Source organism: Salminus brasiliensis, chromosome 8 (genome assembly GCF_030463535.1).
Source record: "Salminus brasiliensis chromosome 8, fSalBra1.hap2, whole genome shotgun sequence".
In the NCBI taxonomy this organism is placed as follows: domain Eukaryota; kingdom Metazoa; phylum Chordata; class Actinopteri; order Characiformes; family Bryconidae; genus Salminus; species Salminus brasiliensis.
Window position 1 is genome coordinate 40,219,066 of NC_132885.1, and position 14,659 is coordinate 40,233,724.

Consider the following 14,659-nt stretch of genomic DNA (forward strand, 5'->3'; position numbering starts at 1 on the left):
CTAGCATCAAGCTCCTCTGAGGACTATGAGGTTTTTCCGCACTGCCTCAGACTTCCTTTCCTTTCATTTTCAACAAAACAACATTAGACCCCTCCCCCCCACATACAGCCTCTGAAAGTGAAAGTGAATGAGTCATCTCAAAGAAACCCAGCAAACATTAAGAGCTGCAGACACAGTGCGCCACACAGAGAAGGAAGGACTCGGAGCTCAGCAGCAGCGTCTGAACCAGGTGATTCTTTGCGTGTGTTTTGTACTCCGGGTCTGCGTAGGTTTCCTAAAGGAGCTCAGTTTTTCTCCCACATCCCAAAAACATACATGTTCGGACAATCGGCTGTGCTAAATAGCACCCTTTATTTTGATGGGTGTAGGCCCTGACCAGGGAGTATTCCTGTTTTGCAAACAGTGATTTCCTGCTAGGATTCAGGATCCTATATTAAATATATTCAACATATCCTATTTTATATATTATATATATATATATTATATATATTATATATTTTTCATATATATATATATATATATATATATATATATATATATATATATATGTTTTGGGTTTATTTTGTTGTTTTTTTGTTTTTTTACATATTATTAAGACTTTTTTTTATTTCCATAGTTCACAGCTTTAAAATAACAAAATAGGGAAAAGGTCTAGAAGCAAATGCATTTGAGAATATCCCAGTCCCCCCTTTTGGGACCTCCTGCAAACAATCCAGTTCTCTGCGATTCTTGGGTCGTCTTGCTGCACTGTTCTATCCCCAGAATTTCTACAGATGATGTTTAAGATAAGATAAGATAAGATAATCCTTTATTAGTCCCACAGTGGGGAAATTCTCAGTGTCACAGCAGAAATGGATAGCAAGACACTCAGTTACAAAAATGTAAATAAATTACTACTATATAAACAATAAAAGTAAAAAAGCAATAACAATATTATTTACAGGTTAGCTCAGGGAACTGTGAAGACCATGGCAAGAACAGGCCTAGCATCTCACTTGGTACTAGTATCCTAAGAATTTTGTGATGTATACTAAAATAAAAGTTCAGTTCTCTTGTTTTTATTGTATTATTTCTATGAAAAAACATACTGATTACACTCATAACTTAACATACAAAAATATACTTATTATTCTGTATGTTTTTAAAAAAGTAAAAATAGCACATAATAATGCATAAGGCTTTCTATTGAAGGGTTCATTTTTAAAGCAGTGTTCAGGACATGCAGTCAGGTCCATAAGTATTTGGACAGTGACACATTTCTTTTTTTTTTTTTTTTTTTGTAATTTTGCCTCTGTATACCTCCTCAAGCATTTTGAAATAAAGGGTCGACTTTTAAAACGTTTTCAGCTTTTACATGACTCTTAAGGAATCTCTTTTAAAATCTCAAAAATAATTGAACAAACTGACAATTATAACTGTAGGAAGCATTTTAATTCTTGTTTGGAGATGAACATCCGCCTTCAGTTGCTGTGTCAAACTTATGGAACCGACTGTATGTGCTGAGTGTTTGTTGTAGGATATTTCAGTATATTTGATTATCTCATTTTTAAACACATTTTACAATAAATTTAAGTAATCCTTACTTTTACGGTCCCTCAATATCTAGGTATTAATCAGGTATATCTCAGACACAACCTTCAAAGTACTAGATATATAGGTTCTATAAATCAAGTGGGTGTATATGGAAAAATGCACAGTGCAAACTGCAAAGTGCTTTGTAGGGTAAAAGGTTTTTGATTGGTAAAGTACGGTAGTATGGTAGGTATCCCAATAGTCTAATAAAATTACACTCTAATGCCCAACAGGTTCTGTCTATAAAAAGCACATAAAATGTTGCATAATTGCATCATTATTTGGAGTAACAAGTTGGGAGCTGGAAAATAAAATAAGTAAATAATAAATTGTACTAAAATGCTGTACAATTAGGCAAACAAACTTGCATATCCTCTTTCTGAATTGGTCATCTGAGATAAGAGAAAAGAAAAAATGTTAAATAAAAACCCAAGAACACAATTTTACCAGTTAATCATTTTGATTTTTGATTTTTTTTTTTGTAATTTTTTTGTGTGACTCTAAAATTAAAACTGTCAAATAAAGCATAGCCTAAATGTCCAAGTGGGTTTCTATGGTATAAAAGCTTATTTGTTCTGTATATACTAATATTCTTTTTGTCTCCAATTACACATGTCACCGCCCTCCAACACTAAGTAAGTTTAAATGATCCAATACAAACTTGTAAGCTTGCAACCAAACATAAAACATGAACTAATTTGGCTTCCAGATTTCCAACTTTTTACGGTCCAGACTTAAATATAGTTAGCTGTACTTTTACATGCCTTAAAATCAGGATCACAGAGTAATAACTACCTTTTAACAAACAATTATAGATGTTACAGATGTTATGAAACACAATAAATTCACAATATAACAACAAATATTGAGCAAAATGTCTACTTTGGTTTGGTTAACTGGTTAAGACGTTATTATTATAACATAATCTACAAGTTTGTCTACAGATTTTTGATCTGAAGACTTTTTGTCCCTTTCTATGAAGACCTCAAATGTAATAAATAATAATAAAAAAAATAGAATTGTATGTATAGCCACAAAACAAACACACTTTTAAAAGTCACATGTACGCAAAATAGGTCCTTATGAGAAGTGTCCAGCATGTGGTACACAAATTCAGTTTAAAAACCAAAGCCTGGCCACCACACGGGTTCAGTTAGCTGACAGATTTGCTCTGGGTCATTGGTTTGTTGGTTAAAAGTGTCAGAGAATATAAGTTGTCTGATGTGTAAATAGTAAGTATGTGATTTTGATTGAGGGGGGAAATGCTCAGATGTTGTTTTAAACCCCTATTATTTTGCTTCAGAATGAAACTCACTGATTTCCTGAGGTAGCCCCCAGCCTGTCCAAAAATTACAGCTGTTTTAAATCATTCAGATAAGATGAAAATTACCCTAAGAAATTAGTACTTTCTGGTATTTTAGCTTAAAACTGTAACAAGAACAAATAGAAGCAAACATATTTTTTTGTAACTATTTCTGTATTACTGTAATTATTTCTGCATTATTTTTGCAGTCCTGTTGGTGTGCAGTCAGCATTGTGGGCGGTTAAGCTAAATAAAGAGATTTTGTTTTTGCTTTTTTGTAAAAAAAATGTATTTCTTTCACTCATAACTTTTTATAATAATTCTCAATGTTTTGTAAAAAGTAAAAAATAGCACATAAGAATTCATAAGGCTTTCTATTGAAGGCTTCATTTTTAAAGCAGTGTTCAGGACATAAGTCCTGTCAGGTCCATACGTATTTGGACAGTGACACATTTTTTTTAATATAGTTTTTTTTTAATTTTATGTCATTTTACTTCCTCAAGCATTATGAAATAGTGTCATAGTTATGAAAATGCATTAACTCTCAATAAATCTCATTTACAATCTCAAACATAATTGGACCAACTAACAATTATAACTGTAGGAATAAAGAGATTGTAGCCAGTGGAGTAGGTCAGCTTCTAGCTGGTTTTAGCCTTTTTAGCCTCACTTTTCTATTCTCCCAAAGTAGCCGTTGTGTTTGTTGGAGGTCTAAATAAAATGAGCCAAAACGCCCCCTCTAAAACATCAATAATCTACTTAATAGACTTGTCAAACACTTCCCAGCACTTTAGAAATGTCCCTATACAAATCAGGTCCCTGCTGAACAGGTATCCTTTTCTAACAATCTCATCCTTCTGTTTCCAGTGGAATTCGTCACTGTTTTGGCTGATAAGCAAGTCAAGGTAGGAGAAGATTTCACTCTTTGCTGTGAGACAAACACAGGAGACTTTACTGTAACATGGCAGAAAAACGTCCAGAAACTGTACTGTGTGGAGGGCAAACACAGAACCGGAAAGGATGGCAAAACAGTTTTCTTGCAAATCAAGAAGGCTGAGATGGAAGATGAAGGGAACTACACTGTAACCATACAGAACCGATGGGGTAGCGCCTCATGCTCTGCCATGGTCCTTGTTGGTATGTAGGAATTCTAAAGAACTTATTCACACCTTAACTGATGGCTCATAGATCTAAATTGAGAATAAATGAAGATCACAGTGAAGCATCAGTAATGGACAGCAATGGACCGTGTTTAGTAATAGGGACCAACATTGTGATAAATGACCCCAAACTAAACCATTTCTTAGAAAAAGCTGCAAAAACTCAAGAACGTTTGTCTTACAGAACTTGACGAATGGAGGATCGTCCAATGGAAGTAAGTCCACTGTCACTCTTTCACATAAGAGCTTAAGATGTTTGGGAAAAAAATGAAAGATGAAATGTGGCTTGTACAAAGTGCATCTCATCACTGTCCAATGAAAAACATGGATCTCCAAAATGGGGATTTTACTGGAGAAGGCAAAAATGGAAGTCAATGTAAGAGTCATTTAGAGGATTTCTATTGGTCCGTTCATCCAGAATTATTTACACAGTGTACAGAAGCAGCTACAGGGTTCAAAAAGTAAAAACAAACAAAACAAACAAAAATGGAAATACATGGTTTCAGCAGCAATATTTAACATGTTTTATTTTTCCAAAATGTTAAATTCACTGAACATTTCCAAATGATGCTCAAAGAAAGCAGATAAAATATTTTAACAAACATAAGTGCAAATAACGTGAAGTAGTAAACCCAGCCTCTGTAGCTACGCAAACATACAGCAATATTTCTAGCAAATCCTAATGCACCCTTACTCTTTTTTAAAACATTCAAAAAAATAAATCATAAACATGACCTGTGCAAAAGATTCGACATCCTATGTGTTGGAAGTCCTATGTGCTCAGTAAGCTCCTCTAAGCAACTGTTTAAAGATCTGAAAATAAAAGTTATCCAAATTCCCACGAGGTACGGGAAAGCTGTAGGAAGATAGCGCGGTGTTTTCAGCTTGTGGTTTCTACAGCGTGGATTTGATTATGACCGTTTAGGGGATCTGTGGAGGTCAAGACTAGATCAGCAAGAAACCTGCAAAACAATTCTCAGAGGACTTCCCATGAGTTCCCATAATTTGAAAGATCACCAGTGGCATTGGCAGTATTGCACTGGCTGAAGCTGAAAAGAGGGAAGATTCTACAACAGGATAACGTATATCCAAAATATTACATCAGAACCAACAAGAGCTACATGAAAAGATTCCAACTGATGGCTTTTCTGATGGCAAACTAGCGTTACTAGCTCTCCCTAAGGCATCCAGGGCTGCTACCAGTGACTATTGCTCTCTATTCTTTAGTAAACCCATGATGCACACCTCTAACTGCTCCACTTTGTCCAACAAAGAGCTAACTAGCATACATTTAGTACAAACACAATCCTTATCACTTGCGGTGGAAATAGGGTCTAGACTAAACATACCACACTTTGCACACTCAAAAAGCCCAACAGCCATAATAAAGTAGTGACTTACCACTTGCAGTTGATTAACCTGTGGACTGTAATCACAATCTAAAAACAGTTAGTAAATGTACAACGCAGTAGATGACTAAACAGATATAAAAGATAAGCGCTAGAAAGTGATACAAAGCGGAAAAACAGGCTAAAGACTGAGACAGCGATGCCTCCAAGGTCCAGGTCAGGATTTCCCACAAGCCCACCAATTCTAATTCAATTTAATCTGCCACATTTGTAGTTTAACACAGGACTACTGTGTAACTGTGTTACTCCACATCAATGGTTTCCAACCCTGGTCCAGGAGAACCCCCTGCCCTGCACATTTTAATGCTTACCCTGCTCCCAACACACTTGATCCAGCCCAATGTTGGAGTATTGGGGTGTTGAGGAGATGGGGTGAAGTAACAGGGCATTGATGGGATGGGAATGGAATAATGGGGCATTGATGAAATGGGGGTAACATAAAAGGCTGTTGAGAAGATAGGGTAGAGTAATAGGGCTTTGAAGATATGGGGTAGACTGATGAGGTGGAGGAATGGGGCATTGAGTAGTACATTTGAGTAGTGTAGCAGGGTTTTGTGAAAGTAGAGTAAGGTAACAGGGCATTTAGGAGATCGGGTGAACTATTGGAGTAATTTTGCTATTATAACACAGTTATACGCATAATTAACAATGATTGCCATGCCTGATACTGGTGAACTGGTCTAGTTGCTATGCTGTGTATGCATTATGCAGTAGCATTCTAAATGTAGTTATTTTCCATAATATCAGAGCTGCACAGTAGAACATAAAACCCCTCTTGGGACTATGGTGTGTTTTCTGCACGGCCTCAGTCTCCTTTCCGTTTCAGTTTCTCTGAAATGGGTCATTTACATAATAACATTTGATCCTCTCATCCACCAACCCAACCCATCAACTGCCTCTGAAAGTGAAAGCTGAAAGTGGACAGGAATGATCGTATAAATGCAGCAAACAAGAAGAGCTGCAGACACAGAGCATTACCCAGAGAAGAACACGGAGCTCAGCAGCACTTCTGACAGGGGTAAATCAGCTATTTCTTGTCTACATTTTTGTATCAACCTGCTGGGATTATTACCCACTCTTCCTTGCAGAATGTCTTTGAATGCTTTTAGGATGGCTTGCATGTTGTAACTTCAGGTTTTCATTCTTTCACCAAAGAACCCAACACTAATTTAGCAGCACCCATCCAACCGATGGCCAATGTTAGGTTAGACTGCAGTGCAGCAAGTGTTGCATTTTGCAAATAAACCATGCCGAATAGGGCGGCACATCTTCTGTCAGCTTAATTCAATGGCTATCCTGGTACATTTATTTAATAATATTTGTGATTGTAATTAATAATAATGTGTTTCCCCCAGTTCCATAGCTTCAAACATGGGAGGAGAGGAATCTAAACCCGGTAAGTTTAAATAAACCACTTAATTAATTCAATAAATTCATTCATTTACTTCTTAATATCTATATTTTGTTATTTTACTGAAATGCTGTGTTTTTGCAAAAAAGTAAATTAGTAAAGCCTCCAAGGACCCTGTAAAAAAACTATAAAAAGAACATTCTACTTTTATAGTATATATTATACTAAATTTTGACTTTTCGACTTCAACTTCAACTAATTAAAATGAAATACGGGGCTTGTCTGATGGAGCTTATGTTGTTACATTTTAAGATTAATTTTTTTTTTCTCCAAATACACAGTTTACCGCCCTCCATCACCTGGTAAGTTTAAAAGATAAAATTCAAACTTGTATGTTGAAGCTTTAAATCAAACATACAGTCTACACTAACTTAACAGAGAAAAAATTAAGGTCCCATGGAAATTCACTGCTATACTTAAATGCTAACTGCTATACAAAATGGTAATATTTAGAAAGATTTGTATTTTATTAATGAAATTCTGTATTTTGTCATTATATCTAATTGTATTTGCAAGAGAAATTCTGTTTCTGTTGGGTGTGGCCTCATGCCCTGACAACTTGATATAAGATATAAGATATATAATGATATAAGAGTAATATATGTTACCTACACACTTATCTGAATCTGGTCTGCAAATGTTCTTGTTTGTTTTCTCACTGGTTTTACTGGATCCTCAACGGTTACATCTGTTTTTTATATTTAGTTTTGTTGCTTACTTTTGTGCAGAGATATGGGCTTTGTTTTTTGGTACTTATCACCTCTTAGTATTAAATAATTATCTATAGTGAGATTCTGTGTGTTTACTCTAGTGTACTCTGACATTACAGTGTAATTTAGCATCATTTTGTGTTTTGTAACTCATTCAGCCAGTTAATAGCTAGAAGCTGTTTGGTATTTCAGTATAAGTTATAAAATCATGCCATCCAAAGTAATTCTAGTAGAGTCATAAAAATAGTTCATACTTGGTAATACCTACAACTTAAGGGGTTATAAAATAATTTGTCTAAATGAGCAAGTGGGTTTATATCATCAATGGGGCTGTATTTGTTCTAATTATTAATATTCTTTTTGTCTCCAATTACACAGTTTACCGCCCTCCATCACCTGGTAAGTTTAAAAGCAAAAATTCAAACTTGTACATTGAAGCTTTAAATCAAACATACAGTCTACACTAACTTAACAGAGAAAAAATTAAGGTCCCATGGAAATTCACTGCTATACTTAAATGCTAACTGCTATACAAAATGGTAATATTTAGAAAGATTTGTAATTTATTAATGAAATTCTGTATTTGGTCATTATATCTAATTGCATTTGCAAGAGAAATTTCTATTTCTGTTGGGTGTGGCCTCATGCCCTGACAACTTTACTTAATGATATAAGAGTAATATATGTTACCTACACACTAATCTGAATCTGGTCTGCAAATGTTCTTGCTTGTTTTCTCACTGGTTTTACTGGATCCTCAACGATTACATTTGTTTTTTATATTTAGTTTTTTTGCTTACTTTTGTGCAGAGATATGGGCTTTGTTTGTTGGTACTTATCACCTCTTAGTATTAAATAATTATCTATAGTGAGATTCTGTGTGTTTACTCTAGTGTACTCTGACATTACAGTGTAATTTAGCATTTAGCATGTAACTCATTCAGCCAGTTAATAGCTAGAAGCTATTTGATATTTCAGTATAAGTTATAAAATCATGCCATCCAAAGTAATTCTAGTAGAGTCATAAAAATAGTTCATACTTGGTAATACCTACAACTTAAGGGGTTATAAAATAATTTGTCTAAATGAGCAAGTGGGTTTATATCATCAATGGGGCTGTATTTGTTCTAATTATTAATATTCTTTTTGTCTCCAATTACACAGTTTACCGCCCTCCATCACCTGGTAAGATTAAAAGATAAAATTCAGACTTGTACATATTTAGAAGCTTTGAATTAAACATCCAGTCAACACTAACTTAGCTTCCAGTTGATTTTACTGTTTAATACAGACTGGACAATAATGCAAAGTACTCATTTTGAGGGCAGTTTTCTGTTTATCCAAACTGATTACAAACAGATATTACGAGTAGAGCTGTCATTTGTTTGTCTAAGCGACAAATAAGTCCATCATGGTCAACTTTTCTCTTTTTTAAACATGCCTAGTGCAACTCTTGTAGTTCTTACCCTACTTCAATACAAATAGTTAATAGTAAATAATTTGGAAAGTGTGTTCTTTAATCAATTATCATTGAAATTTGAGATGTGAGCTTATATGTTACATAAGCTTATTTTTCCCTGATAAATAATATTCTTTATGTGTCCAATTACACCATCACCTGGTGAGTAAATGGTAAATGGTCCAATACCAATTCAACCATAATTTAGCTACCAGTTCACAGTACTGGTTCAATATAACAAGCTTCTAAAACCACAAGCCATATCAGTGTTTGCTTCGATTGGCCTAGCATTACCTTTTTGTCAATGATTTACTTGAAATTATTTAAATGTATAATTAAAAGTAAATACATTTCTGCCTCCTTACAAACTATGATGGGGAAAAAAAACTGCCTGCTGGGTTGTTGCTATGATTCAGACTTTTACCCAACTGCTAAAACTACCCAATAAAAACATTTAACCCAGTATCTAAACTATCTAAGCAAATCCCTGTCCCATAAAAACACCTCCATCAATTCAGTGGTTAAACTATAAAATAATGACACATGACCCAAAAGGTTTTAAAAACTGCTCTGAATGAGGATACACTGAATATGTTTATCTGTAGATTAACATTTCCTGCTGGATGAGTTTCGCTTTCTTCTGTTTCCAATAGAATTTGTCACCGTTTTGGCTGATAAACAAGTCAAGGAAGGAGAAGATGTCACTCTTCGCTGTGAGACCAACACAAGAGATGTAACTGTGACATGGAAGAAGAAAGACCAGAAACTGTGCTGTGTGGAGGGCAAACACAGAACAGTAAAAAGTGACACAACGATTTACTTAGAAATCAAGAAGGCTGATCTGGGAGATGAAGGGAACTACACTGTAACCATACAGAATTCATCGGGTAGCGCCTCATTCTCTGCCATGATCATTGTTGGTATGTAGAAATTCTACAGAACTTATTCACACCATAACTGATTACCTAGAGTAGGTGTAAGTAGGTCCACTCTCTCAGTTTTTTACTTCTACAATAAATCATGCATTTCTTACAGAAATCAATGAATGGAGGACCGTCCAGTGGAAGTAAGTCATTCTTTAACATGAGATTGTTTGAAGTTACCCTGTTTTTCAAAACATAATCAATAAAAAAAACATTACAAATGATCTGGCAAGGTCTCAGACTTCGATTAGCAAACCAGACCTGAGGCTTGTCACCAACTGTAATTAGGAACGGTCAGCTGAATCAAATTTCCAAGCTTGATAAAGTCACTGACTTTTCAAATGTTGTGCTAACAGTCTTTTCCTCCAGTCTTCTGAGTAAAGAGTACTAAAACAAAGCCAAGTGTTTTCAGCTTGCAGTTCAGGGGAACTGTGGAGGTCAAGATGAGCTCTGGAAGGAAACTCTCATAGAGAACTGGCAAGAATTGCAGTAGCTGAGTCAAGAGGGTGGTGCACTGTTCAATTGTGCAGCATTGCTTGCACAAACAGAAAGAGACATCTGTAGAAAAAGAAGGAACTTTGGTTTTGTGAATAGAACACCCTGCCAACTGAAAAGAGGCAAAGAGGCAATGAGGGTGGATCTATCTTGCTTTGGGGTTGTGTTGCCATCAGTGGCATTGGGAGTATTGCTCAGGGGGAAAGAAGAATGGATTCTACAAAATACCGGCAAATCCTGGATACAAATTTCAAACCATCTGTTAAAAGGCTGAATCTGAAAAGAGGGTGACTTCTACAATACCAGAATGATCCAAAATATACATTAGAAACTGACTGGACTCTATGAAGAGCTGCAAACTGAACACTTCTCAACTTCATGGTACTAAGAATTTTTTGTTTACCCTTTTAGACCAGATCCAATGATCAGCGCCCTAAAGGCCTTTAAAATTAGCAATCCGGACGTCAGGGAGCTCCGCTTTCTTCTGCATGGACCAGTCGGGGCGGGGAAATCCAGCATCGTAAACACCATCAAAACCATCTTTGAAGGACATCAGTTCATCAACTGTCTGACTGCTACAGATGTAACAGGCGAGAGTTTCACCACAAAGGTGAGGACACTCAAACTTATGTTTGGTTGCAGTGACTGACTTCACAGATCTCAGACAGACCACATGTTAGCCTTCACCCTCTCAGTGTTGGTAGCATCGTGTGATGGAGGGGGCCTAGATGGTGGAGATTCGATGTAACATAACTGGGGCTTTGGGAACCCACCCTCTCCTGTGTCCTCCTTAGTCCTGCTACTCATCATTGCTTCCACCTGTACTTAGCCTTCCTTTCACAGCTGTCTGGTTTTTGGTGTAGGTAGGTTCACTCTTTCAGTTTTTCTGAAGAGTGAGAAAGGAATATTTGTTCTAAATGCTTCTCAATGCTGATTTAGAAAAAAAAATATTATAATTACTATTATTATTATTATTATTTACAGTTTGAGAAGTACAATGTCGGGAATGTACCGTTCACCTTCTATGATGTGATGGGTCTGGAAAAGGACCAGTTAAAGGGGGTGCACACTGATGACATCATCAGTGCTTTTAAAGGCCATGTTCCCAGCAACTATGAAGTAAGATCAACACACACACACACACACACACACACACACACACACTACATGAAATATAACAGTCAATCCTTGGTTGCTGATGTTGTTTCAGTAAAGTTTTCTTTTTCTTCTCTTAGTTTAAACCTCATGACCCAATTGATGAAGACAACAAACACTACATCCTGAACCCCACTCTGAACGATAAGATTCACTGTCTAGTGAGCGTCATTCCAGCAGACAAAATTTCTAGAATGGACGATGAAGTCATCCAGAAAATGAGGAACATCAGAGCAGAAGGCAGTAAATTAGGTGAGCTCACTTTTCAAAGACAAAGTCAGCTTGTCCTGTTCTGTCATGTCTGGCTGTGTTCTGTCTTGTCTGTCCTAGCCACACCTGCCCATTAGTGTTTCCACCAGTGTCTCCTTTGTAACCATGCCCCCTTGTTACCCCCAGGTGTTTCTCAATATCCTCTGTATAAGTAACCCCTTTGTTTCGGTCGTCCCTTGTCTGGTCTTGTGCGTGTGCATGTCCAAGTTGGTGTGTGTTCATGTTGGTTTCATGGTTTTTTGCTTTGGCCTGTTTGTGTGATTCTGGTATTGTTTATTTGGTAATCTTAGTGCTTGTTTGGTTTCTGTTTGTTTTATTTTAAGAGATCCTGTGTGTACGTCCGCCTCTGTCTCCAACCCCTTCAAACCGTGACACAGCTGTCAAAAAATCTATATGTACAGGACATTACATCAGCAATAAAACAAAAATATAATAATCATTATAGTAATAATATAATAATATAAAAACACACATTGATTGAGATACTGATCTTTACAAAGGCAGTTGTGGTGTTTGCAATCACTGTGTTTTGAGAAGGTTTCTTATTAGAAAAACTCCTGCCAGAAAATAAAAGCTTTAGGAAAGCCCAGGTATCTGCTGAGGGTTTACAGACAGTGTATTTCCATGGTTCCACCACTATCTCCGGAACATCCAACACTCAGATCTTTCCACCCTACAGAGGTCTACAGTTTAATGAACAATACAGAGCTAAAGTTACTTCTAAACAAGAAACGACTTAGTCATCAGCTGTATTTCAGAGTCTTTTACACAGGCTGTCTTTCCTTAAGACTGTAGACTGTCTGAAAACACAGAAACCTATGTTTTCAGTGACCAAAAATGCTGTTTTTGTATGAGACTACATTTTCAAAGAACTTATATCTGGCAAAGTGAAGCTTCAGAAGACCACTAACACACACTTGTGATCTGCAGGAATTCCTCAAGTGGTTTTCATGACCAGAGTGGACAAGGCGTGCACCATTACAGAGCGTGACTTGACTAAGCTCTACAAAAGCAAGAAGATCAAGGAGAAGGTCAGGCACTTTGCTCACAGTGTGTATTATAGTGTTTTATGATGCCATTGACCAGTTCAACAGATACACAGTGACTAACACCACTGTGTCTGCAGATGACTGAGTGCAGCAACAAACTGGGCGTCACGATGAATTGCATCTTCCCGGTGAAGAACTACCACGAGGAGACCAAACCCAATGAGCAGCTGAACTGCCTGATGCTGGAAGCCTTCACACAGATTGTGCATTCAGCTGACGACTTTCTGAAGAGGAATTCCAACCAGCAGAAAACTGTAGAATGAGAATGAGGAAATGTGATGTTCCCAATTTGATTTCTGCCAATCTTAATGTTACACGTTAACTTGACATGTCTTCTTTCATTCAGTCATTGCTTAACATATTTATCTCTGCTGTAATTTCCAGTAATATATAGATCGCTTTTTGGCTTAGAATGTAGAAGCCAGCTATCACAGGAGTGCAGCTATAACATAGGAGTTTCCCATAAAGTGGCCAGTCTGTGAAAATATACAGTACTATTTAAAAATGGTCTGTGTGTGGCTGTACATTTCTCTATTGATGACGCCTCAGTGATGTTGCTGTATTTTCTTAATGTGATGTAAATGTAGTTCTGAGTTCTGTTAATGTCATGAATCAGAACATAAGCAACAGATTGCCCATGTGCTATTAGTCATTAGTCTGACTGTGCTCTCACTAAACTCATGCATTGGCTCAGAAAAAAAACACAGCGCATCCAACAAGACATCTACATCTTTTATACAGCAGTATAAACACAATATGCATAGACATGCATGTGCAGAACTTTTTTGGCTGTAGATTTAAGACAGTAAAAAAAACCAACCAATATTTACATTCATGAGAAAAAACCTGATATGTTGAAGAAAACTTCATAATAAATGACCAATAGAGAAGCACATTGGGGTAGTTTAGCAGAGGTTGGCATGTGCAGGCCTGTACTGGCTGTCATCCAGCAGGTCCTTTATCCTGGTTGACCAGCCTAGATGATGTTTCAGAGCCAGCAGGTCCTTTAGCTTGGTTGACCAGCCTAGATAAGATTTTTCAGAGAGTGCCACAAAGAGCATCCCTTTGTGCTCAGTAGACCTATCAGTGTTTTTCCTTGCAACAGGATATACAGCTGACCTTACAGCTAACCTTCGCAGCAATGACTGTTCTATTGACCCTGGTGGTTATAATACTGTAAAATTGAGTGTATAGGTGTCATTCTATCACTAGCATAGCTAACGTTATTTAAACTAGCTGCTAGCTTTGATGCTCTATTGTTGTTCAATAAAATAATATGACTTTATTTTGAAAGCTTATATTTTAATTCATTTACATATAAGGAGGGGGTTGTGCAGGGGTTTGCAGGGGTGGTGGTGCTGCCTCCTTAAAATTAGTTTTTGCAGGGTGGGATACACACATGTCCAATAAAGGCTAGCTGAGTTTGTGGTTACCGCAGCCTACCACAAAATGGATATGAAGAAGAGGCAGCAAAAAAAACACGAAGCAGGACCAGGGTTGAGAAACACTGACATAGACTATAGATTAAGTTAATAATGCATTTTATTAACATGGAAAACATGCAGAACTTTCTAGATAGATGAGCTAGTAATTAATGGATATACATAACATACATGTTATGTTAGTCAAAGCAACAAAAGCACTAAGGCCCTGTCCACAAATATCGGGGCATTTTTAAATTTAATAATAAAAGATTTTACAAATATTTCCATCCACACTGAGACGCAAACATTTGAGTGAGCA

At 36.5% G+C, this 14,659-nt stretch overlaps 1 protein-coding gene across 2 annotated transcripts; it reads left to right on the plus strand.

Annotated features, from left to right (window-relative positions):
• Positions 1 to 149: 149 nt before the first annotated feature.
• LOC140561391 (interferon-induced protein 44-like) lies at positions 150 to 14,201 on the plus strand. Of its 2 annotated transcripts, XM_072686573.1 has the most exons (14): positions 150 to 229; positions 3,743 to 4,250; positions 6,350 to 6,462; positions 6,800 to 6,840; positions 7,137 to 7,157; positions 7,944 to 7,964; positions 8,730 to 8,750; positions 9,678 to 9,944; positions 10,060 to 10,090; positions 10,854 to 11,052; positions 11,427 to 11,561; positions 11,678 to 11,849; positions 12,798 to 12,898; positions 12,994 to 14,201. In XM_072686573.1, the coding sequence occupies exons 4-14, from the start codon at positions 6,816 to 6,818 to the stop codon at positions 13,177 to 13,179; spliced, it is 1,179 nt and encodes a 392-aa protein (XP_072542674.1). In that variant the 5' UTR covers positions 150 to 229; positions 3,743 to 4,250; positions 6,350 to 6,462; positions 6,800 to 6,815; the 3' UTR covers positions 13,180 to 14,201. The 2 variants fall into 2 exon arrangements, with proteins under 2 accessions (XP_072542674.1, XP_072542676.1); XM_072686575.1 differs by lacking the exon at positions 7,944 to 7,964.
• Positions 14,202 to 14,659: the final 458 nt, after the last annotated feature.

Bases quoted from the DNA above. Each gene is read 5' to 3' on its own strand.
- LOC140561391 (XM_072686573.1), top strand. From the start codon at position 6,816: ATGGGAGGAGAGGAATCTAAACCCG. The intron at 7,158-7,943 runs GTAAGTTTAAAA...CCAATTACACAG, and splicing joins TTACCGCCCTCCATCACCTG to TTTACCGCCCTCCATCACCT. The intron at 10,091-10,853 runs GTAAGTCATTCT...TTACCCTTTTAG, and splicing joins TGGAGGACCGTCCAGTGGAA to ACCAGATCCAATGATCAGCG.